At 35.4% G+C, this 26,214-nt stretch overlaps 2 protein-coding genes and 2 long non-coding RNA genes across 4 annotated transcripts; 3 read left to right on the top strand and 1 right to left on the bottom strand.

Moving 5' to 3' along the window:
* Nucleotides 1–3: 3 nt before the first annotated feature.
* Nucleotides 4–26,214, bottom strand: LOC309506932 (EF-hand domain-containing protein D2-like). Its single transcript, XM_082180975.1, has 3 exons — nucleotides 25,905–26,214; nucleotides 1,058–1,205; nucleotides 4–33 (listed from the first exon to the last, which is right to left on the bottom strand). Exons 1-3 carry the CDS (start codon nucleotides 26,183–26,185, stop codon nucleotides 19–21), a joined length of 444 nt encoding a protein of 147 aa, XP_082037101.1. The 5' UTR covers nucleotides 26,186–26,214; the 3' UTR covers nucleotides 4–18.
* On the top strand, nucleotides 6,303–7,653 carry LOC309506946. Its single transcript, XR_014208977.1, has 2 exons — nucleotides 6,303–7,022; nucleotides 7,307–7,653. It is a non-coding gene; the product is annotated as an uncharacterized lncRNA (long non-coding RNA).
* Nucleotides 9,755–11,107, top strand: LOC309506945. Its single transcript, XR_014208976.1, has 2 exons — nucleotides 9,755–9,800; nucleotides 10,609–11,107. It is a non-coding gene; the product is annotated as an uncharacterized lncRNA (long non-coding RNA).
* LOC309505815 (uncharacterized protein) lies at nucleotides 16,115–18,884 on the top strand (the record flags this gene model as incomplete). Its single annotated transcript, XM_082179270.1, has 7 exons — nucleotides 16,115–16,230; nucleotides 16,319–16,387; nucleotides 16,756–16,847; nucleotides 17,608–17,734; nucleotides 17,976–18,096; nucleotides 18,311–18,384; nucleotides 18,774–18,884. Exons 2-7 carry the CDS (start codon nucleotides 16,379–16,381, stop codon nucleotides 18,882–18,884), a joined length of 534 nt encoding a protein of 177 aa, XP_082035396.1. The 5' UTR covers nucleotides 16,115–16,230; nucleotides 16,319–16,378.

Below are 26,214 nucleotides of genomic sequence, written 5' to 3'. Positions count from 1 at the left end.
TCACTTCTTCATAAGCTGCTAGGTAATCGATATCTGCCATCCCAGAAAAGTTAGTAAAGACATTGTTAAAATAGTCCGAGTGACTACAGTGGTTTAACCTTAAGTTTATCAAGCGACAAGAATACTTTTTGTGCAAAAAAAAAAAAAAACGACTTTATTCAACTATTAATTTTCTTCTGTGTGCCTCTGAGTGAGTTCACATAGTGTAACAGCGCAGCGCTTCTGGGTTGTACGTCAGAACGTAGGCTCACTATTGGCCAGCATCACACACATGACCAGCGGCCAATAGTGAGCCCATTTTTTGTTTGTTTTTTTGCGCACAAAAAGTATTCTCTTCGCTGATGAGATGTTGGTCATTTTCCATTGACTTTGCTTTGTTATAATAACACTTGTTGAATTAGAGCTGGACAAAGTAGTTTATTCAATAAACTTTTAGTTGTGTCTTTCCCAGTGCTCAGTTACTGACACAACTAAAAGTTTATTGAATAAACTCTGCAGTATGGGATGAATATAGTGTCAAAATGATTAACAAGTGCAAGCACAATTATCCATGAACTTGATAAATGTTACAGGCATGTTTTACTATCCACAACCAAATGCCATTCAACTTGTGTGTGCAAAATGAAAAATGTAATGAATGTGAAGCAATGTGTACAAATAGAGACATTTTTGTGAATACAAATGTTTTCTTTTGTATTAGTGTATCACATGTAACAAAGAAGATGTGCATTCATTGACGTCTTTTCTTTAAAATGTGGATATTGAGACTTTATTTTCACGGTTTTTAAGCATTTCACAACCCACAACAAATGAATAGGCCTGGTGCTAATTATGAATGTGTGCACAACTACCCATATATTTGACAAATTCACAAATGTGCGTCACTACATTTAAACTAATAGCTACAATACAACTTATGTGTGCAAAATGAATAAAATGAATTTGCAGCATTTTGTACAAATAGAGACAATTTTGTATTAATATAGGTCATATAATATAGGGATGATGATAGACTAAACAAATCTGTAACTACAGCATGAAAAAGACACATGCACACCTCTCTGTAGCTGAGTTTGCCGTCATAATCTTCATCCACCTCCTTGATCATGTTCTTCAACCCCAGATGAGTCTGTGGAGCTCCAAGTTTCTCCATCATCAGCTTCAGCTCCATCAGATCAATGAAGCCGTCTTTACCCGAGTCAAATCTACACACAGATACAAACAGCTTTGAAGGAGTAGTTCACCTGACATTAAAGTTCTGTTATTAATGACACACAGTTTGTACTGGTTTTCCATTTATGACGACGATATATCTCTATATATTATCGGGAAATAACAATGAGCATCATCAGTGAAACTACAATTTTGATCATAATTTAAACCTGCTATATGGCTTCATAAGACCTGTAATATAGGGCAAAAGTCACATGGACTGTTTTAATGGTTCTTTGTTGTTGGAGAGTTTTGGAGAAAAGTTCTGGATTACAAGTTTAGAACACATTTACTAGTAAAATTATTTATGTGACTTTTCAAAGGTTTGGGATCAGATTTTTTTTTTTTTTTTAAGAATTAATCATTTTAATAAGCAAGGATGCATTAAATTGATGAAAAAATAACAGTTTAGATATGTATAATGTTACAAAAGATTTCTATTTCAGATAAATACTATTATTTTCTATTCACATTTGTCTAAAACACATTTATCACAGTTTCCACACAAATATAAAGCAGCACAACTGTTTTCAACATTGATAAAAATCAGAAATGTTTCTTGAGCATCAGATCATCATATTAGAATGATTTCTGAAGGATCATGTGATGCTGAAGACTGGAGTAATGATGCTGGAAATTCAGCTTTGATCACAGGAATAAATTACATTTAAAAAATATACTCAAATAGAAACCAGTTATTTTAAATCATAATAATATATCACAATATTACTGGGTTTTTTCTTGTTGAGCAGAAGAGACTTCTTTTGAACTTTTATCAATGCTAATTGCATTCTAGCATCATATCATAGGCGGAAATCGCGGGGGGGTCGGGGGGGTCAGGACCCCCCCTATCTGAGGGTTGTCCCCTCCTAAAAATAGAATTAAAGTATGTGTATTGTAAATAATATAATGATATATACTTAAAATAATTGTTTAAGTAGTAAAATAATAAAAATGCAAACGCGGCAACAAAAAAAAAAAAACTTTTTAACATTTTGAGTCCCCCACCCTTGCCTCACAGTGCTTTGGTCCACTGCCTGCTCCCCTTTTACCTCATCATCACAAACAAACTAGTCCAGTGGGAGAGAACAAGGTTTTTCTGTTGTGGAACTCCAGTAAGTCAAGGCTATTTTATTCACTTTAAACCTCGGATGAAGTGATTCTTTTCTCTTTAATACAGATTATGCTGCGTTATTAATAAATCATGACAATTTTTTTTATGATAACCAATGTAACGTTAGTCCGCCTCGCTATGTTGGCGATTATAACCTTGTTTTATACAGTCTGTGCATTTACCTAGATTGTTTAAAACCGTTCCCTCACACACACACACGTGTACGCATATGCTACACTATGTGTAGTGTAGATTACACAAGGGTGCGCATTTACATTTTCACACTTTCACTGTGTGATTTAGTCAGTTTATATCGTTTAATATAGTTAATCTAATATAATATCACACAAAGAGTGCAGTTTTTCTCCAGATATTAACATGATAATAAATGTGATTTAATAAATTGATAATTGAAAAGTTTGCTTTTAGACACCATATTGCCTGTTTTAACTCTATTTCGCCAACGAAAATAGTTCAAAACTAAGCCAAAGCACTGTATTTGCGTCTCTGAGAAACACACGAGGTATTTCCTTACTGAATTATTAATCAGCGTTTTGAACGAATCAGTTGAATCTCAATGACTCACTCATTAACACTGAATTGCTGCCACCTACTGGCGGTTTTAATTTCACATTTAAAGTATCTTTTCATGTTTTAAATCATTTTATATATCAATATTCAGCGTTTTATATTTTAAACAAAACATTTTTTATGTCTGTGTAAAATCTAAATGCCATTTCAAATGCAGCTTCTGTGTTTCCTCTCCATTGCAAAGATTTTGTTGATACTTATTTAATTTGATTGGTAACAGCCCTATTGTGTCTTATTATTATAATTAAATTTAATTGAATGTATGAAATTGACACAAAAGATGATGCATGCATATATTTAGGTTTAAAAAATACATTTATAAAGGTAAAAATGCCAATGAAGGTAAAAATCTATTGAAACTTATTGGAAAAATGATTTCTGTCACTGCTGTGAACTGACCTCCACACAGAATATGAAGAATATCAAAAACTTTAGGAGTCGGCAGTCCTAAACATGCCAAGTTACCAGCACAATAACACACTCAGCAAAATATTGTCTAATTATCATTATCGATAAAATCCCTGAAAATATAGAGAAAATTTTTTGTCAATTTCGCACACCAATGAAGAATATTTTGGTCAATTTAGTCAGCTTTTGCAATGAACCAGAGAGAAACTTTGAGAAGAAGGATAATGGCACGGTCTCCATGCTAGCTACACTAATAATAGTAGTAAGGCTTTCCTCTGTGTACACATATCCATAGAAAGTACAATTTTGCCTGTATTATTGGTGTCCCCTTCAAAAATTGCTCTTTAGGAATATTATGTTTATTGTCCCCCCCAACATTTAGATGAAATTTACGCCCCTGATCATATCAAGCTTCTACTGACACACAGAAGTGCCCGTTGACATGAAGATATCCAGCAGAACCGCAGGTGAAGAGAGTGACGGCAGAAACAGCAGGAAAAGGAGGATCTAACGGAGGAGAGTATTTATAGAGTCTCACCCAGCTGTTGCCACACCAACCAGCAGGATCGCATGTGTGTGCGAGAGAGAGAGAGAGAGAGAGAGAGAGAGAGAGAGAGAGAGAGAGAGAGAGAGAGAGAGAGAGAGAGAGAGAGAGAGAGAGTTTGTCTTGAACACTGTGTGAAAGTGGAGAGGCTGAGATTGAAGGAGTGTGCACGTGTTTCTATTTTGGTTTGAGTGATGCTTTTAGAGAGAACAGGCTCATGGTGGCAGAAAAGTACAGGTGAGCATCGTCTCATCTCTCCTTCTCTCCCTCTCCGCAGAGGAAAGAAAATCATGAATGAGAGGCCATTTTATTCTCCTAGACAGCAAAATGGAGAAAGTTGAATGCGTCACAGATTTTCCACAAGAGAGAGAGAGAAAAAAATAAGAAAATCACAATAACCTCACATGATTAAAAAGGGATCTCAAAAACATCTCAAACTCTGCTCAAGAGACTTAAAGGGGTGGTTTACTGCTTTTTTTCTTTGCATGATTGTGTTTATGGGGTGCAATATAACATGTCTTCGTTTTTTTTTGTTTTTTTAAAGTCTTATTTTTCATAAATTTCACCTTTATTGTAAGCCGCTTTCTCCTCTGTCATTTGAACCATAGACATGTATAGAAAGGCTAGATAGCTTACCGGCGCTGAGAGCCAATGGGACCCGACGACGTCACACGGCGGCCATCTTAGGACAGGACCGCTCGTCCAGTTATAACATTAAAGTCTATTGTGCATGTAGTGCTGAAATAACTATATTTTGCTAAATTTTCAACCGATTTTCAAACGGCTTGGTGTGTCATAAACGTCAGGGATGCGGCTATTTAACTGCATACTTGTGAAAAATTATACACATAAACATCGGCATCAGCACAAATCATAGCCACGTTAATAAGGTTTGTAATAAACCAAACCGTTTGTAAATCCGTCAAGAATTCAGCAAGTTACGAGCATTTTAGTTGGCGTATGTCACTCACCTTCCGTCCACAGCAGCAGGGAGCAGCAGCGCAGTCTCCTGACCTAAGATGGCCGCCAAGTGACAACACAGCTGACTCCGCCTTGAGCCATCTAGCCTTTCTATACATGTCTATGGCTGCGTTCGAAACCGCATACTTCCCTACTATTTAATATGGGAAAAAGAGTAGGCGAGCGAAAAAGTATGTACGAATCCAAAAGAGTAGGCGAGAATTACCTGGGTGACGTATTAATTATCGCGAGATTCGGACTTAAGTGCGTTCGAATATGCCTACTTTCCTACTATATAGTAGGCGAAAACAGTACGTGAAGGAAGCAGTACGTTCGAAACATCAGTATTCATAAAAGAGTAGGCGAGAAGTTCCCGGATGGCTTACTGCTTCCACACAGATTTTTGAGTGCTGATCCGTGGGTACTCTTCTATCCCAGGAGGCCACGCGAGAGGATACGTCATTATCAAACATCGCAGAGATCAGCGACGCGGGTGCTTTTAAATGTGAGTAAACACGGTTCCTTGTGTTAAAATTGCATGTGTTGAACTACTGTAGAGTAAACTCAGGGCTCTCAAGTTTTGAACTGAGTTCAGAGTGAGATTTTGGCGGCGAACGGGTGTCTGATCTCATAAATGACACATATTCTTACAAATAAAATAAAATGTATTTAATTCAGCATTTATTTGTGTGTGTGTGTGTGTGTGTGTAATACTTATTATATATTATATATATATATTATTATAGAGAATACTTTTTGTGCGCAAAAAAAAAACCCCGACTTTATTCTACTATTCAGATTTCCTTGTGGGCCTCGAGTGAATTCACGTAGTGTTTTAGCGCAACGCTTCTGTGTTGTACGTAAACTTAAGATTGAGCCACTGAAGTCACTTGGACTATATTAACGATCTCTTTAATAACTTTTCTGGGCCAGCAAGTTCAAATCACATAGAAGCCTATGGAGGAGTGATCCAGCTCTCAGATTTAATCAAAAATATCTTAATTTGTGATTCCGAAGATGAACGAAGGTCTTACGGGGTTGGAACAAAATGAGGGTGAGTAATTACTGACATCATTTTCATTTTTGGGTGAACTGACCCTTTAAGTTGGTAATGTCCTTCCTAGAAGTTGGTCTCAACTGCTTTGTGAACTAAGTTACTTAAGATAAAACTACCAGGGATTCAACAGACTAGATAGGCTAATTCACGTGATAGTCTGGTCAAACTGTTAGTTAACATAACGTTACCAGCTGTCTGGACACATATTCCCCAGCAATGGTGAGATGACTTACATAGGATGTTCTTCTCCCACATTGATCAGTCTGTACTCTGTAGAAATTAGTTCGGCGAGATGTAAATCATTTAAAATGTGACAGCCGCTGTCCTCTTCTGTAACCGTTACGTTACTTACTTCAGCGAGCATCTGAATCTGTGTCGCACGCACGAGCCTGTGTTAAATCTTACCCAGATACAGCAATGCTATTTTCTGATTGGCTGTTCGGTGGCTTTTTTTTTGTTTCACTCATGGTTTCACGGTTTAAAAAATAGCGCCGCAACTTGGTGGGCGTTATCCTCGTAATGTCTCTGCGTGAGAAATACAAGGTGTGGCGTGTGAGCGTGTGAATGGGTTGAAATGCGTGTGTCTCACGCCCAATGCGTGAGACTTGAGAGCCCTGTACTGTTGAATTGTTGAAGGTGTAAAGACGTTACACAGTATAGTATAGTTGTGATTTTGCTGTAAAAACACGTTTTATTATGTATAACGTTAACAGAGGAGCTCCAGTAAGGACACGTAAGTTACGTCTCTAAAGTGGATTTACATAAACCATATACATCGTAAAGATGCTTATTTTAAATGTCTATTTACATCTGACAGGAAAATCTTCAGTAAGTATTGCAGAAGAGCACATCACAACATGAAATAGACATCTGAGTGATGAATGTGTGCTAGAACAAATCTATATAGTAACTAAACATAAGTTATCTATTTTATTTGTCCATTACTGTTGATAAATTGAGGAACATTTATGTTGGATAAAAAGTTAAAACAACCTCAACATGTAAATGTAGTGTTGAGCTCATAAATCACAGAGGTAATGTGAATCTTGTCTGGATGTTACAGGGACAGATGAACAGATGTGTTTATCCAGTGGAGAGTGGCTCATGAAGCTGAATGCTGCCATCAAAGGCTTTGAGTGAGTACTACAGAAATAAATAACAACAACTATTTAAATATTAAGTTGTAGTTTATTTTAATTATTGTAATTTCAAACAGAGCTATTACAGCACTTTTCTGATTCTTGATTTCTGTGCATTAGCTGCACAGCTTTTGTGGTGGAGCTGGACCTACAAGGAAAGATGGCGGCATTTGTGAAAAAAAAAAAAAACACGTTTTTGTCTTCTAAATAATACTGAAATCAAATGACATTGTGCGGTTAAAATGACCGTTTTTTTGTGTTATGTTTGTGCATTTTTGTAGGATCTGAAATGTCAGCAGGCTGGTGTGAGCACTGAGGATGAGGAGCCCAGAGCTGAATCCTGGAGATGGTGCCATGGACGAGACCCTCCATCACTCCTCCTGTCCTTACGAGACCCTCCATCACTCCACCTGCCCTTATTGCCTCAGATTGTGAAGCACAACACATCACGCAACAACCTCAGGCACGAAGGAACGGCTCACCTCTGGTGGTCAGCTGATTCATCAGAATAAAGCCACAGAATGGGAACCGCTGTGCTGAGATGGCAGAAGGATGTGGGGTTCAGTGCCTGTAGTCTACATACATGATTGTAGTTTGAATAAAGCTTTGTTTCATGTGTTGACTTGTATATGCATTTGTTTATTGTGTGATGGTGACTTTGATTCATTCTTTTACAAATTTATTAATATTTCTCATTGTTGTCAGTAAATAAAATATAAATATTTAATTAATGCTTTATTTATTGTTTGAATGAAAATGTAGATATGTTCACTATACACATCTAGAGTGTATTCATGCATAGCTATGTCGTATGACATACATTACATTTTGTTTGTTTTATTGAATTATTTTCAGTAAAAATTTATATAATTAAGTATTGGTCAGCATTTATCGTTGTTATTATTGTATGTTTTGGGGTGGGATAGCAATGCAATTCATTCTGGGGTAATATCAATTTTTAACATTAATGATACTTACATTTTTCGAGTATAAAATCAACAGTTTTCTCCAAAGGCGAATCTTCGCACAGCTGCCCTTTGTGCGTTACACACGCATTACACACGCTGGAGAAAACCGTTCTAGGTAGGGCTGTTGAGTTACTGATGTTATGAGGTACACACACACACACACACACACACACACACACACACACACACATACATATATATATATATATATATATATATATACACACACATATATCAATCATGGGTTTGCATACATAATATGAGATTTTATACACAGGAAAAAAGAACCTACAAGGTTGAATATCTTAATATATATTTTCTTAAATAATTAGTTATAATACACTTAAAAAAATCATTTTTTGTTATTTATAGGCCTAGGCCTGAGGGATGAAACGAGAGTTAAATTCATCAAGAAAAAGAGGAAAACATAAAGCAGTAAGCCATTTTTGCTTGTGGCTGAAAATGTTTGGATATAAAATAAAGAAATTAACAACATATTCAAGAGATGACAATTTTGGGATTTTGTAATAAAAATAAATAATATCGTTAAGGATAAAACGGTGGGTCACATTAGTAGGGTTAAATATAAGAACTTAAATCAACCCTAAATGTATTCACAACATAAATGGGCAGCAGTTTCTTCAAAAAGGCCACAAAATGAGCAAGTTTAATCAATATCAAGATATTTACAGATAGATGAATTAAACGTGTCGTTCAAATTTTTCAAGTTGTGGCTCTTGTGATAACGCCTCGTAGCCGTAGGTCACATGATAACGTCAACATGGCAGATGTCCGGTTCGCATTCATACTCAACGAGATCTGGCTATAAAGTGCCTACTCTTTTAGCGCTCGTTAAGTAAGTACTTATTGAAATTAAGTACCTACTCATTAGCTGTGTCCCAAAGTGAAGGCTGCATCCTCCGAAGGCCGTATTTGAAGGCCGATTGCGTCACCGCGGCGCGACGAAGGACGTCCCAATTCAAAGGCTGCATCCTTGGAAGGTCTCATTTGAAGGCCGATTGCGTCACGCGGCTCGATGAAGGCTGTCCCAATTCAGAGGCTGTTTCTCAAAACCAAGAATGCAAAGAACGGACTTGTGTTCTTGGGGAGAACGCTCTTGCTAGTTGTTCTTGGAAGAATGAACTCACAAGGTGACGAGCACACAGAACGCTGCTGACAGTTTGAGACGATGTGTTCTTGCTGGTATTGCGCAATAATACCCCCGCACAGACGCCGTCTGCAGTACCCAAACATAACGCGATTTAAATAACGGTTTAAACGGGTTAAATAACGGGTTTAAATAACCCAAACATAACTCCTTCCTCGAATGCCGAAATGAATGCTGGGATATTTCTGCCGTCAAGTTCACACAAGTTACCAACCTATGCATCCTCGGTAAAATGGGCGTGTCAAGAACACTTCCGGGATTTTTAACTGTTCTTGCCAAAATGCAAACTTGTGTATTGGGACAGTACTTGGGCAGCGAATGATGACGTTTCACAAGTTCACAAGAACACAAGTACAGACAAGAACGCATATTGAGAAACGGCCTCAGTTCTGCATCCTCCGAAGTCCGTATTTGAAGGCCGGTTGCGTCATCGCGCCGCGACGAAGGCTTCCCTGATTCAAAAGCGACGCCAAATGCACCCTTCGTTTCCCCGTGAAAAGAAGGATACATAAATGGACACTTAGCGGCCTATTCTACCCCATAAGTCATTGCGCGCCGTTGACGACAGCATTTATTTACTTATTTTTAAAGGCGGCTGAGACTAGAGATCGGTGGTGGACAGCAAATTCACATTTAAATGTAAGTATATGTTTTAATTTACTCAAATAGCTAGCGAAACCAGAGTTAAATTTCTTATAAACTTCTTCTTAACTCCTTCGTCACCATTGCGTGGCTACATTTATCATGTAGTTTTAGGCAAAACTTGTGGTAATAACGTTATTAGTTTAACGACCTATTTGTAATATTTGCACTTGTGTATTATAAGAAATATCACTCACCCAATAAAGCCCAAAACAATAAGAAAAGCTGTAAATAAGGCAATGGGGTTTCACTTTTATGTGTTTTTGTAGTGCTGTCATGCTATTTGGTTTTAACCAAATTTTAGTATACAGAAATATGATTTCTTAAGTATTTTGTATGCATGTCTTGATGTGTCATATTTTGCAGTGTTAACAATGCACTTAAGATTGCTCCTCTGTGTTAAGTACCCTTTTCTGCTTTTTGAGAACAATTCAGGAAAAAATGGGTTTATATATGAAGAGTTCAGATGCAAAAGCCTCTAAATGCCATCTGAAATTTTCTTATAAAATGATCATTTTAATCAAGCTCGTATATTTAAATTCAATAATTTCACTTAAATGGCAATGCAGATTACCTATTAATTGTCATTTAAGTGAAATTACTGAACTTAAATACACGAGCTTGATAAAAATGATCATTCTATAAGAAAATTTCAGATGGCATTTAGAGGCTTTTGCATCTGAACTCTTCATATATATATATATATATATATATATATATATAAGAAAAGTAATACACACATCTTTGCTGAAATGTATTGTCCTGTTGTTGTTAACAAGCCATGGTTCATTTGCTCTGCCTTTAGGATTGCAAGTGTCCTGGGACAGGTGAGAGTGTGAGTGGGAAACCCACTGCTGAAACTTGGCCCTGGTTTGTCCTCATGGATGAGGTTTTGGGACAGAGGCAATGCACCAACCCCCCTGTCCTCATCGCCTCAATCCCTGAGGACACACCAGGGCCGAGTTCAGTAGTGGGTGCCCACGGTGAGGAGGAGCCAGGGGCAGCAGCACCAGCACCACCAGTAGCACCAGCAGGAGCACCAGCACGAAGGCGGCGAGACAGGACGGGTTTTTGAACTTGATCAGAGAAGAAATGCAACTACAGAGGGAGGCAGAGGCGAGGAGTGCACAGGAAAGAAGGGAGAGGATGGACAGGCTGTTTTCTCTTCTTGAGAGAATGATTGAAAAATGTTCTACATATTCTTGTTTAACTTTTTTCACTTTTATTTTTTAAAAGAAAAATTATGTACATTTATTTTTATGCTACTTTAATTGTGTAAATAAAAGAGAATGAATTGTTCTGGACATTGTTTATTTTTGTAATGACAGTAATACTTTCTGCATGAAACAAATTCTATACCTTTTTATTTTTTCAAATAAAATTGGTAAATGAAAATCATTTGTTCTATAGGCTACATTAAAGCACTTTTTCCAACTATTTACAAAATACGTTAAACATATCAAAATCAACATAAACATTTAATTTTACAATACATAAAATAAGAAAAAAAATGATGTAGACTCTATTGAGCTGTGCTGCTGGACCGGGATGGGCTGCCCCTAAGGCCTCCTGCTGGTGGGACATCATCTGGGATTGTCTCCAGAGCGTTTGAGTGCATATTTCCACTATCCACTAAGTTGTCTACCAACAGGTTTGCAGGGCTGATTCAATCGACGGCTTTCTGAAAAAAGTACTTTTAATAACTACTGCATTTATATTAGGCTACTACTGCATTACTGCGTATATGTTGCATTTTACTTCTGTATATTTTCAATATACAGTAATATCTGGTTGTTACATTATATAGCTACTTTTGTGTAGTTTAATGTAATCATATTGTGATGTGAGGAAAAAAGTACTTCAGTAGGTTACTTCACATTTGTAAGTGAATACTTAACGAAATATGCAGTTCCGAAAATTAAAGTAACAAAATTAGTCACAATATTAACAAATTGTTGCTCACTACAGCAGCGTCCCATATCAAAGGGCGCATCCGACGCGCTCGGACCGGTCTAGCCTACGAAGGACTGTTCTTGTCGCCTGGCAACTGTGACAGCTGCCAATGACGAGCGCGAGAAATACTGGACTTTTTATATTCAATTGGGTTTTGTATTCAAACAGGGCTAAACCGAAAATACATGACCTGGCAGCGCCGGGGCTAAAACATCCTCACCATGTCCTCAAGTAAAATATAAAACATAAAAATGAATGACAATAGCCAATTCTGGCTCCATAGCTGTTTACTGTATCAAAATGAATGATCAGGATAGTAGCTGTCCTCTCGCACTGTTGCTTGGCGCCAGGAGCGGTGATCGGGAACACCTGGCTGCGCAATTAGGAAATCCAAGGAACTGGCATGAAGTTGGTTTGACGTTGGACTTTCGATATTCGCATATTTAGGGACCGTCTCAAAATTACATGCGACATTGGTATAAACGTTTCTAACTTCAATAGCATTTGAAGACAATGACTTACAGTCATAAAACCAACTGTACATTGTTCACCCAGGTGTCAGGTATGATGCACACCTTTTAGATTTTTGATATTTATGACAATAAACTGCTAAATCATATGCAAATATTGTTATGTATTTCACTACTGTATGGGATCATACACAAAATATGACAATATTTAAAGCTCAATAGCATTTGAAGACAATGACTTACAGTCATAAAATCAACTGTACATTGTTCACCCAGGTGTCAGGTATGATGCACACCTTTTAGATTTTTGATATTTATGACAATAAACTGCTAAATCATATACAAATATTGTTATGTATTTCACTACTGTATGGGGTAATACACAAAATATGACAATATTTAAAGCTCAATAGCATTTGAAGACAATGACTTACAGTCATAAAACCAACTGTACATTGTTCACCCAGGTCTCAGGTATGATGCACACCTTTTAGATTTTTGATATTTATGACAATAAACTGCTAAATCATATGCAAATATTGTTATGTATTTCACTACTATGGGGTCATACACAAAATATGACAATATTTAAAGCTCAATAGCATTTGAAGACAATGACTTACAGTCATAAAACCAACTGTACATTGTTCACCCAGGTCTCAGGTATGATGCACACCTTTTAGATTTTTGATATTTATGACAATAAACTGCTAAATCATATGCAAATATTGTTATGTATTTCACTACTGTATGGGGTAATACACAAAATATGACAATATTTAAAGCTCAATAGCATTTGAAGACAATGACTTACAGTCATAAAACCAACTGTACATTGTTCACCCAGGTCTCAGGTATGATGCACACCTTTTAGATTTTTGATATTTATGACAATAAACTGCTAAATCATATGCAAATATTGTTATGTATTTCACTACTGTATGGGGTAATACACAAAATATGACAATATTTAAAGCTCAATAGCATTTGAAGACAATGACTTACAGTCATAAAACCAACTGTACATTGTTCACCCAGGTCTCAGGTATGATGCACACCTTTTAGATTTTTGATATTTATGACAATAAACTGCTAAATCATATACAAATATTGTTATGTATTTCACTACTGTATGGGATCATACACAAAATATGACAATATTTAAAGCTCAATAGCATTTGAAGACAATGACTTACAGTCATAAAACCAACTGTACATTGTTCACCCAGGTCTCAGGTATGATGCACACCTTTTAGATTTTTGATATTTATGACAATAAACTGCTAAATCATATACAAATATTGTTATGTATTTCACTACTATGGGATCATACACAAAATATGACAATATTTAAAGCTCAATAGCATTTGAAGACAATGACTTACAGTCATAAAACCAACTGTACATTGTTCACCCAGGTCTCAGGTATGATGCACACCTTTTAGATTTTTGATATTTATGACAATAAACTGCTAAATCATATGCAAATATTGTTATGTATTTCACTACTATGGGGTCATACACAAAATATGACAATATTTAAAGCTCAATAGCATTTGAAGACAATGACTTACAGTCATAAAACCAACTGTACATTGTTCACCCAGGTCTCAGGTATGATGCACACCTTTTAGATTTTTGATATTTATGACAATAAACTGCTAAATCATATACAAATATTGTTATGTATTTCACTACTGTATGGGGTAATACACAAAATATGACAATATTTAAAGCTCAATAGCATTTGAAGACAATGACTTACAGTCATAAAACCAACTGTACATTGTTCACCCAGGTCTCAGGTATGATGCACACCTTTTAGATTTTTGATATTTATGACAATAAACTGCTAAATCATATGCAAATATTGTTATGTATTTCACTACTGTATGGGGTAATACACAAAATATGACAATATTTAAAGCTCAATAGCATTTGAAGACAATGACTTACAGTCATAAAACCAACTGTACATTGTTCACCCAGGTCTCAGGTATGATGCACACCTTTTAGATTTTTGATATTTATGACAATAAACTGCTAAATCATATACAAATATTGTTATGTATTTCACTACTGTATGGGGTAATACACAAAATATGACAATATTTAAAGCTCAATAGCATTTGAAGACAATGACTTACAGTCATAAAACCAACTGTACATTGTTCACCCAGGTCTCAGGTATGATGCACACCTTTTAGATTTTTGATATTTATGACAATAAACTGCTAAATCATATACAAATATTGTTATGTATTTCACTACTGTATGGGGTAATACACAAAATATGACAATATTTAAAGCTCAATAGCATTTGAAGACAATGACTTACAGTCATAAAACCAACTGTACATTGTTCACCCAGGTCTCAGGTATGATGCACACCTTTTAGATTTTTGATATTTATGACAATAAACTGCTAAATCATATACAAATATTGTTATGTATTTCACTACTGTATGGGGTAATACACAAAATATGACAATATTTAAAGCTCAATAGCATTTGAAGACAATGACTTACAGTCATAAAACCAACTGTACATTGTTCACCCAGGTGTCAGGTATGATGCACACCTTTTAGATTTTTGATATTTATGACAATAAACTGCTAAATCATATACAAATATTGTTATGTATTTCACTACTGTATGGGGTAATACACAAAATATGACAATATTTAAAGCTCAATAGCATTTGAAGACAATGACTTACAGTCATAAAACCAACTGTACATTGTTCACCCAGGTCTCAGGTATGATGCACACCTTTTAGATTTTTGATATTTATGACAATAAACTGCTAAATCATATACAAATATTGTTATGTATTTCACTACTGTATGGGATCATACACAAAATATGACAATATTTAAAGCTCAATAGCATTTGAAGACAATGACTTACAGTCATAAAACCAACTGTACATTGTTCACCCAGGTCTCAGGTATGATGCACACCTTTTAGATTTTTGATATTTATGACAATAAACTGCTAAATCATATACAAATATTGTTATGTATTTCACTACTATGGGATCATACACAAAATATGACAATATTTAAAGCTCAATAGCATTTGAAGACAATGACTTACAGTCATAAAACCAACTGTACATTGTTCACCCAGGTCTCAGGTATGATGCACACCTTTTAGATTTTTGATATTTATGACAATAAACTGCTAAATCATATGCAAATATTGTTATGTATTTCACTACTGTATGGGGTCATACACAAAATATGACAATATTTAAAGCTCAATAGCATTTGAAGACAATGACTTACAGTCATAAAACCAACTGTACATTGTTCACCCAGGTCTCAGGTATGATGCACACCTTTTAGATTTTTGATATTTATGACAATAAACTGCTAAATCATATGCAAATATTGTTATGTATTTCACTACTGTATGGGATCATACACAAAATATGACAATATTTAAAGCTCAATAGCATTTGAAGACAATGACTTACAGTCATAAAACCAACTGTACATTGTTCACCCAGGTCTCAGGTATGATGCACACCTTTTAGATTTTTGATATTTATGACAATAAACTGCTAAATCATATACAAATATTGTTATGTATTTCACTACTATGGGATCATACACAAAATATGACAATATTTAAAGCTCAATAGCATTTGAAGACAATGACTTACAGTCATAAAACCAACTGTACATTGTTCACCCAGGTCTCAGGTATGATGCACACCTTTTAGATTTTTGATATTTATGACAATAAACTGCTAAATCATATGCAAATATTGTTATGTATTTCACTACTGTATGGGGTCATACACAAAATATGACAATATTTAAAGCTCAATAGCATTTGAAGACAATGACTTACAGTCATAAAATCAACTGTACATCTGCATGTGTTAGTGAACAACAGTGACCAGGGACATAGAATTTATGTACTAGATCACTACACAGCAAATGTGATAATTAATGACGAAAGAGAAAAAGTACGGAGAAACATTCTATCAAAGGTAAACATAATCTTTATCTTTTATTTTCTTAAATAATAAAAAAATTAAGACAGTTATAAAACAATGAAATGTATCAATGAAATTTCAGGTGGACTTTTATGACTACGAGGGAATTATAAGTTTCCTGAATGTCGACGAGAATCATTGGATGTTTTTGGTGAATACATTTTATGGTCCTTTTTTAATACATTATATGATTAGACATAGTTACTCTATTCTAATTATGATGGCTGGTATTTGAAGTCTTGGCTCATCTGAATTCATCTAAATTATGAACATCCTCTAAATACCAGCCATCATAATTCAAATATAAACAAACAAAGGCAGTGTCTACACCACACACAAGAGTCTGGATTAGTTGAATGAATGAATGAATGAATGAATGAATGAATGAATGAATGAATGAATGAATGAAGTTTAGTTTCACAGTTTCATGTATGAAATTTAGTTAACTATTTAGTTATCTATTATCTGTTAATTATCTATTATCTATTTAGTTTAATCTTTTTTTTTTATCTTGCACAGTATCTCCACGCAGCATCCAGCCAGGTGTTTGTCATAGACCCAAAGGGACATGATGAACAAGAAAAATCCATGCATGCAGCCAGTAAATTTCGGTTAGATTTTTGCTTGTTATATACCGTAGAATGAAAAATCCAAAACTGGTATGCACAGCCCAAACACCCAGATTGGGCTCAGGTGCAGGACATCAAAATAACAACAAAAATTTTTATTTTTTGTTGTGGTTTTTTTGGGGTAGGGATAATGGAGAATTGACAAAACAATATAGGGTAGAAGAGTGGGGATTTGATCAGGAAAATACTCTATGATCCAGGACACATCCCCCCCATCCCCTGTAGTGTAGAACAACAGAAACTGATTTGGCACCTTTCTCTACATTTAGATGAGGGATGTCAAACTCAGTTCCTGGAGGGGCACATCCCTGAAGAGTTTAGCTTCAACCCTAATTAAACACACCTGATCAGCTAATCAAGTCCTTCAGGCTTATTTGAAAACTGTGTGTGTGTGTGTGTGTGTGTGTGTGTGTGTGTGTGTGTGTGTGTGTGTGTGTGTGTGTGTGTGTGTGTGTGTGTGTGTGTGTGTGTGTGTGTGTGTGTGTGTGTGTGTGTGTGTGTGTGTGTGTGTGTGTGTGTGTGTGTGTGTGTCTGTCTGTGTCTGTGTCTGTGTGTGTGTGTGTGTGTGTGTGTGTGTGTGTGTGTGTGTGTGTTGAAGCAGGGTTGGAACTAAACTCTGTAGGGCTGTGGCCCTCCAGGAACTGAGTTTGACACCTGTGGTTTAGACTCGACAAAGTGGTAACAAACACAAAGATTGTTTACATTTAATGTGTATGTTAATGATTGTCTTTATTTACATTAGAGAGTTCTTCAAGATGAGACGAATCTGTCTCAATAAAAATGACTGGGTGGACATAAAATGGAATGAAGGACTAATTAGCCATTCCAAACAACGAGACGGGTACAGCTGTGGAGTGTTTGTAATGCAGGTTGGTTTTCCTCAATAAACTGTGAAAACAAATTCTTATAATAAACAGTTTTGTATAAATTTGGTGCAAAATGTTGATTTTTACATTTAGTAATTTAGTCACTGTACATGAAGATGATCCAAATAGTCTACTGAATATGATTTATGGACTTGTATGTATTTTTTTGTATGTGTTGCTGATGTGGTGAAACAATCTCCCCTGGAAAATAAAAAAAAACCTTAACTTATCTTGAATTATGTAGATGGCAAAAGAAGTTGTTGGTGCTTTCCCAAGTATCCCTTGCCATTTTGCAATACACTCAGCCAGGGAGCAAATGAAACATATGCGACTGACGATGGCAGAGGAACTTCTGAAAGGCTCAGGTTTTTTATTTCTTGTACAAAAACGCCTGTCATAAAGTGTAGATTTGTTTTATCACATTAAACCACACACTTTGTAACACAATACTATTCTTTTTTTACATGAGGAATACACGATCTGTAAAAATTAAGTAGTAAACATATGGTAATGTATGTTTTGCTATTTACAGTATGCACCATTTGTCAACACAGCTAACATATAACTCTGTGTTTTCAGTATTCAAGAGGGGACATTGTTGCTCATTATGTGCTGCCTCAAAACCCCCCAGTGGTGGTGCTGAAACATTTTGGGTGGGTAATGTAGCACTGATTATACAATTTGGTAACACTTTATAATAAGTATACAGTAATAAAGTACATACATATTAACAACAATTTTTGTTATTTATTTATTTATTTATTTATTATGTATAGTCAATTCATAGTTTATACATTGTAGTCTCTACATTGTTAATATTTAATAAGCTATATACAAAATAGTAAGTTTTTGATTCATTGTCACTGTAACAATTATTATTGTTTAATCAGCTCATAGTAAAAAAAAAAAAAAATTGGTAATGAGTACATTATTCTCACTTTAGATTAGGAACATTAGGAACATTAGAAAATTGAATTGGAATTGAGTGATGAAGTAATTGATTACTGAGCATTATTATAAAGTTATTATTATCTTTTAACAGATTGAATGTCACCGCTGCAAGAGGTGGTTCCATGGGGCATGCCTTTCTATGTCACCAAAGAAGTTCAAGAGAGTTCAGAAGGTTGAGTGGAAGTGCTGCCTATGCAAATAGTTGTGGATTGGTCACTGGTATTTGTACAGTTCCCTACAAGTAGCCTACCAAAAAAGAGTCAAAGGCCAAAAAAGAGTCTTGTTGGCTGCCGACGGAAATAAAATGAATACAAATAAACATGTTTGATATATTAAGATATTTTGTATCATCATTTTTTAATTGCACTTTAAATATTGTCATATTTTGTGTATGACCCCATACAGTAGTGAAATACATAACAATATTTGTATATGATTTAGCAGTTTATTGTCATAAATATCAAAAATCTAAAAGGTGTGCATCATACCTGACACCTGGGTGAACAATGTACAGTTGGTTTTATGACTGTAAGTCATTGTCTTCAAATGCTATTGAGCTTTAAATATTGTCATATTTTGTGTATGACCCCATACAGTAGTGAAATACATAACAATATTTGTATATGATTTAGCAGTTTATTGTCATAAATATCAAAAATCTAAAAGGTGTGCATCATACCTGAGACCTGGGTGAACAATGTACAGTTGGTTTTATGACTGTAAGTCATTGTCTTCAAATGCTATTGAGCTTTAAATATTGTCATATTTTGTGTATGATCCCATAGTAGTGAAATACATAACAATATTTGTATATGATTTAGCAGTTTATTGTCATAAATATCAAAAATCTAAAAGGTGTGCATCATACCTGAGACCTGGGTGAACAATGTACAGTTGGTTTTATGACTGTAAGTCATTGTCTTCAAATGCTATTGAGCTTTAAATATTGTCATATTTTGTGTATGACCCCATACAGTAGTGAAATACATAACAATATTTGTATATGATTTAGCAGTTTATTGTCATAAATATCAAAAATCTAAAAGGTGTGCATCATACCTGAGACCTGGGTGAACAATGTACAGTTGGTTTTATGACTGTAAGTCATTGTCTTCAAATGCTATTGAGCTTTAAATATTGTCATATTTTGTGTATGATCCCATAGTAGTGAAATACATAACAATATTTGTATATGATTTAGCAGTTTATTGTCATAAATATCAAAAATCTAAAAGGTGTGCATCATACCTGACACCTGGGTGAACAATGTACAGTTGGTTTTATGACTGTAAGTCATTGTCTTCAAATGCTATTGAGCTTTAAATATTGTCATATTTTGTGTATGATCCCATACAGTAGTGAAATACATAACAATATTTGTATATGATTTAGCAGTTTATTGTCATAAATATCAAAAATCTAAAAGGTGTGCATCATACCTGAGACCTGGGTGAACAATGTACAGTTGGTTTTATGACTGTAAGTCATTGTCTTCAAATGCTATTGAGCTTTAAATATTGTCATATTTTGTGTATGACCCCATACAGTAGTGAAATACATAACAATATTTGCATATGATTTAGCAGTTTATTGTCATAAATATCAAAAATCTAAAAGGTGTGCATCATACCTGAGACCTGGGTGAACAATGTACAGTTGGTTTTATGACTGTAAGTCATTGTCTTCAAATGCTATTGAGCTTTAAATATTGTCATATTTTGTGTATGATCCCATACAGTAGTGAAATACATAACGATATTTGTATATGATTTAGCAGTTTATTGTCATAAATATCAAAAATCTAAAAGGTGTGCATCATACCTGAGACCTGGGTGAACAATGTACAGTTGGTTTTATGACTGTAAGTCATTGTCTTCAAATGCTATTGAGCTTTAAATATTGTCATATTTTGTGTATGATCCCATAGTAGTGAAATACATAACAATATTTGTATATGATTTAGCAGTTTATTGTCATAAATATCAAAAATCTAAAAGGTGTGCATCATACCTGACACCTGGGTGAACAATGTACAGTTGGTTTTATGACTGTAAGTCATTGTCTTCAAATGCTATTGAGCTTTAAATATTGTCATATTTTGTGTATGACCCCATACAGTAGTGAAATACATAACAATATTTGCATATGATTTAGCAGTTTATTGTCATAAATATCAAAAATCTAAAAGGTGTGCATCATACCTGAGACCTGGGTGAACAATGTACAGTTGGTTTTATGACTGTAAGTCATTGTCTTCAAATGCTATTGAGCTTTAAATATTGTCATATTTTGTGTATGATCCCATACAGTAGTGAAATACATAACAATATTTGTATATGATTTAGCAGTTTATTGTCATAAATATCAAAAATCTAAAAGGTGTGCATCATACCTGACACCTGGGTGAACAATGTACAGTTGGTTTTATGACTGTAAGTCATTGTCTTCAAATGCTATTGAAGTTAGAAACGTTTATACCAATGTCGCATGTAATTTTGAGACGGTCCCTAAATATGCGAATATCGAACGTCCAACGTCAAACCAACTTCATGCCATGGAGCGACCTTCAGAGGACGCATAGGCTGCATCCTTGAAGTCTGCGTCCTTCGAAGGATGCAGCCTTCAACATTGGGACACAGCTATTGAGTATGCGGTTTCGAACGCAGCCTATGATTTGAACGACCGGTTGACTTACTGATTCTATGAAAGCACTCCCTCAGAAACAGGCAATGGGCTCAGATTGGTTAGTTGGGCCGGTGTGTTGTAATTGGCTAAACTGCGTAGTGCATGTTGTCCGGAAACTTCACGCCCATTACCTTTACGAGCGAAAGTTGCATTTGCTCCGGTCAAATGTAAATAATGGTGTGATACTGCCGTATCAGTTTGAGCCAGAATCAGACCCAGAAAGCGGCAATGAAGAGAATCAAGCAACCTCGGCTCTTACAAAACGTTTCTGAATGGTACATTTTTTATTATTATTATTCTATTCTATTCTATTCTAATCTATTATTATATATGAATTTCGATATGCTGTTACTTGAAAATGCTACTGCTGCTTGTTAGCTTTTGAGATACGGTTTTCTCCTGATTAAACATTTAATATAACTGAATAAATGACTGAGTAATACCGTTTTTTAAAGTTATTGTTTTAACTTCAGCAGCTGAAGTTTGCTGTTGCGATTACATATAATTTTTTGAACTTTATACACGTTTGTCTTATACACACAAAATAGCATCGAACTAACTGGCTATAAACAAACAGCGTTGGCATTGGTTTACGTTCTTGATCAAATCGAAAAATTACGTCATAAAATATACATGGAAAATACATTTACAAAATTAGTACATAATTACAAATTCAGGTCCAAAATGTTTGTACGCGTTGTACGTGTAAGTGGCTACTAAAGCCAGCGCTGGCATTTGTTTACGTCCTTGATAAAACTAAAACATTACTTCTGAAATTATACATGCAAACATTATTAAGTCTTACTTACAGGTTGTGGCCCAACAACTGCTGCCTCTGGTTTTAAAGTTGGAACTGCTTCATGTTTTATTAACAGTTTCTTGTTGAATCCGGCATTGAATTCGTGGAGATTCCGTAAAATGCGCAGCACATGAGCTATTACGATTGAAATTTTCAGGAACATAATCAAACATAAATTTTAGCCATTGTTGACGAACTACAGCGTCCGTATGAAGCCCGAACACAGAAGACCTGGCAGCTGGGTGAAAATAACACACTTTCGACGGCATGGCTACAGCTCTCCACTATAACTCTTCCTCTTCGACAAAGCCGCAGAAATATGGCCATGCCCCCTTTTTTGCATGGGTTAGTTACGTATAAAACCCGGGAAGTATCTCGTTGTAGTCCCATTCGAGTCGTTTTTGTAGGCATTAAACTTCCTGATTTTTAAAAGACGATATCTCTGCTTACGTTGAACTTTCAGCGCAGCAACTTTACAGATACTGTTCATGCACCAACAGCAACATTACACACCATTTAAAATGAAAAAAGTGAAATCACAATCAACCACCCCTTTAAAGGTCCAATATGTAATATTTTTTGACCACAAGAGGGCGCAGTTTCCAACAATAACAAAGGCGAAGCTTGATGACGCTATGAAGGAGGTGACGATGGGAGATGTCTTTTTTAATGCGTTTTCACCATCTAGCGATGTATCTAAATGGAATTAATGAATCATGAACACGGATGAGGTCATTTATTCGTTTTTGTATTACCTGTATGTCTGATCGTATTATTTTATGTCATCATAAATAATGAACTGCAAAGAACGTGAAATGTTATGCTATATTATCCCGTTACAACTTACAGCTATTTGTCAAATTATTTGTTGGGTTGTACAGGCATGTGTTGTAATTCATATCTATTAAAATCATCTTTACTGTAACTATTACGTTACTTGTACAATAAAAAAATAATTGATTTGATATCAATACACTCGCGAGAGCAGAGTCTCTGTCAAGTCCAAGATTGTCGCGCAGCTCTCTCCATCTCGAAAACGCAGATATTTATCCAGGTTTTATTCCGCCGTTTGTCACACAGTCTGCGTGTATCCGAATATGGACGCTTTCTTTTTGTTGGCACTTCAATACTCGCCAAAGAGTAATCGTGATCAATAACAATGATAACCATACAGTCTATGGCTATAACGCTATAACCACCACTTCCGCATTTGATCAAGTGATATTCCGGTGTGGTGGAATATCACATGGTCCACACCGGAAAAAAAGGATAGTGCGGAAATTGCGTCACTGAGAGGCGACATTTCTTTTCCGGGACGGACAGTTATTTAAAATCGGAATTTCTCTGAAATAAAAAATCTTTGGAGACTTTTGAGATATTGTAAGTACACAACTGGAGGAAATATATCACACTGTGCAAGTTATTTTCGGAAATGTTATTACAAAATTGTTACATATTGGACCTTTAACGAAATCAAAGTCAAATGTCATCCCAGATAGGAGGGAATGTTCTCAGAAATTTGGCTAACGTTCTGGCAAGGTTTTCACAAAGTTATGAACAAACGTTCTACCAGTAACATTAATATAATGTTTGTTCCAAGTTATATGGTCTTTAATACTGTTCTCCAAACGTTAGCACAAAGACATTATTTATACATTGTTCATGGAACTTCTGAGACGTTTTAGTTTATCTAACGTTTTTAAAAGTTACGACTAGTTTCAGAACGTTCAAAGAATATTCAGAAGCAACGTTCCCATAATGTCTGCAAAGTGATAAAACGTTTCCTTATCGTTGGTATAACCCCCAAAAATTTATTTTTTAAACATTTGAAAAACTTGACGTTTTGAACGTTCAGAAATAAAGTTTTCATAACTTTAGCAGAGCGTTAGCAAAACGTTCTTAGAACATATGTTTCTTAACTGGGACAATAAATAACTAATGTTAACAAATATAAAAAAAAAAAAATACTTTAATGTATTAAATAATGTTAACTAAAGGAACCTTATTGTAGTGCTATCTGAGCTGCAGTCCATTTTCATTTTAGATTTCTATACTATTACTATATATAATTCTCATATTCATGTTTTAATTTCTCCTAAGGTATTTTAAAGAGAAAGCTCTGAGACGATGTGAATGTTTATCAGGCCGTTTCATATCGTTCCTCTGAACGTGTAATCTCGTCTCCTTCACACATTGTTTCTGGAAGGTCATTAACAGCTCAACCAGAGTACGCACTTCTAAGACTTAAACTGACACACCTTGCAGTCCTGACATAACCTAGTCCTACGGGACATACACACTTAGTTATCATTGTTTTATACACTACACACTTTGGGTTGGTTTCCTTTAACACAATATAATCATGTCGACTGAACCTCACAGTTAATGATGCTTCTAGAGCACATTTCTAGAACTATTTTATATAATAAATCATCTCTCTGATCTTAAAGTTGCAGTAAAGAAAATTAACATTGGGATGCTCTAAAAAAATCAATTAACATCTTTATGTGTGCATATTTCTGGCAAAACCATGATCTGGCAGCAGAGGTCGACAAGCAGAAACAAAGTCTTTGAGGTGAAACACATCCCAGGATTCTCCTCACATCAAACACTGGATAGTTTGCTTGTTATTGTTGCACTAGCAGAGATCCGGTTCTGAATTTGATGTGATTAAACAAACAAAAATATCTAATAATAGGATGAATTTTTTTTTTACTTTATCCATTTCACAACTCTGTATGAAACCAAAGAGACCCTCTCTCATCATAGACTCCTCCAAACACACGCACAAACAGACAAAGATGGCATTGTTGCTCATGGAGTGGGTTCCATGGGGACGCAGGGTTTGTGAGTGGACCCTTGTACTGAAATAATGAGGAAAACCAGGACAATGGCTGTTCAGAGAGAGAGACGCCACAGAAAAACATTATTTTGGCACAGTACGAGGATGCTCAGAGGGAGAATTCTTGTTAATTTAATGTGAGCATCAGAATGTTTATTTCTTGCTATCTTACACTTACTATTCTTTCTTTAAAATAATATTCTATTATTTAACTTTTTTGTTTGTGTGTGTTTGCAATACAAATTCCCCTAAAGCTGCAAGGGAGAATTATTTTAACTCATGTTTAATATTCCATTCATAATTATTCTATTTGTTTCCCCATATTGTTTCTGATTTTGATCACAATCGAATGGCTTAAATGTCATTAAATGATTGTTGGTCTTCAGATTCACTTATTTTTAACACAACAGTTTGTGCCCTGCATAGATTTTTATTAATTTTTTTTTATTTTATTACTATATGCTAACACTATCCGTTTAATTTACACTAGTTTTTTTTAATGTAATTTCATATTTAGAAAAACAGTTTTTGTCATTAAAGCACAGCTAATTGGAATATCAATTTAATAAGATGATTTAGAAAATAACTAATAAAGATAATTATACACAAAAAAATCAAGAATAATCAATAAGGGATTTAATTTAAGTGATGCATCATCATTCCTTCTGCTCCAAGAACACAATGATCCCAAATCTCTCTCTCTCTCTCTCTCTCTCTCTCTCTCTCTCTCTCTCTCTCTCTCTCTCTCACACACACACACACACACACGCACACAAACTTCACTCTTGTTGTATTAATGTTCACTACACCCATAACTTGATTAACCTGAAGAAATCTTAATTGAGATAAATATATTTAATAACGGTTGAGCTTTGATGAAGTGATAGTGAACTGACCTCTTGAACATTTTCTCCATGTCTTTGATCTGTTTGCGGGAGAACTCTTTAAACTCGGTGTAGGGGTTGAAGACCTTCATCTGCTTGGGTTTCGTCGTGCCGTCATGGATGTCCAGCCTGCGGTTGAGTTTCTCCGTCAGTTCAGAGGTGGCGTCGCCGTTCACGGCAGCGGGAGAGGGAGCGGGTCTCTCCTTCTCCTCGTCCGCTCCTGTGTGCACCGGTGACTCGGGTTTGGTGTCCAGACTGCGCTGCAGATTCAGTGCGAGCTCCTCGGATGACATTGCGGACTGTGAATGTGATGCTCTGCCTC

The sequence above is a fragment of the Leuciscus leuciscus genome (assembly GCF_965113295.1).
Source record: "Leuciscus leuciscus genome assembly, chromosome: 9".
In the NCBI taxonomy this organism is placed as follows: Eukaryota; Metazoa; Chordata; class Actinopteri; order Cypriniformes; family Leuciscidae; genus Leuciscus; species Leuciscus leuciscus.
This window is presented reverse-complemented; position numbering and strand designations above follow the sequence as displayed.

What these genes read in the sequence shown, in the direction of transcription:
- LOC309506932 (XM_082180975.1), bottom strand. Translation starts at nt 26,185, where the DNA reads ATGTCATCCGAGGAGCTCGCACTGAATCTGCAGCGCAGTCTGGACACC. An exon ending in ATGGAGAAAATGTTCAAGAG is followed by an intron (nt 1,206 to 25,904) that starts GTCAGTTCACTA and finishes ATCTGTGTGTAG; the next exon opens with ATTTGACTCGGGTAAAGACG.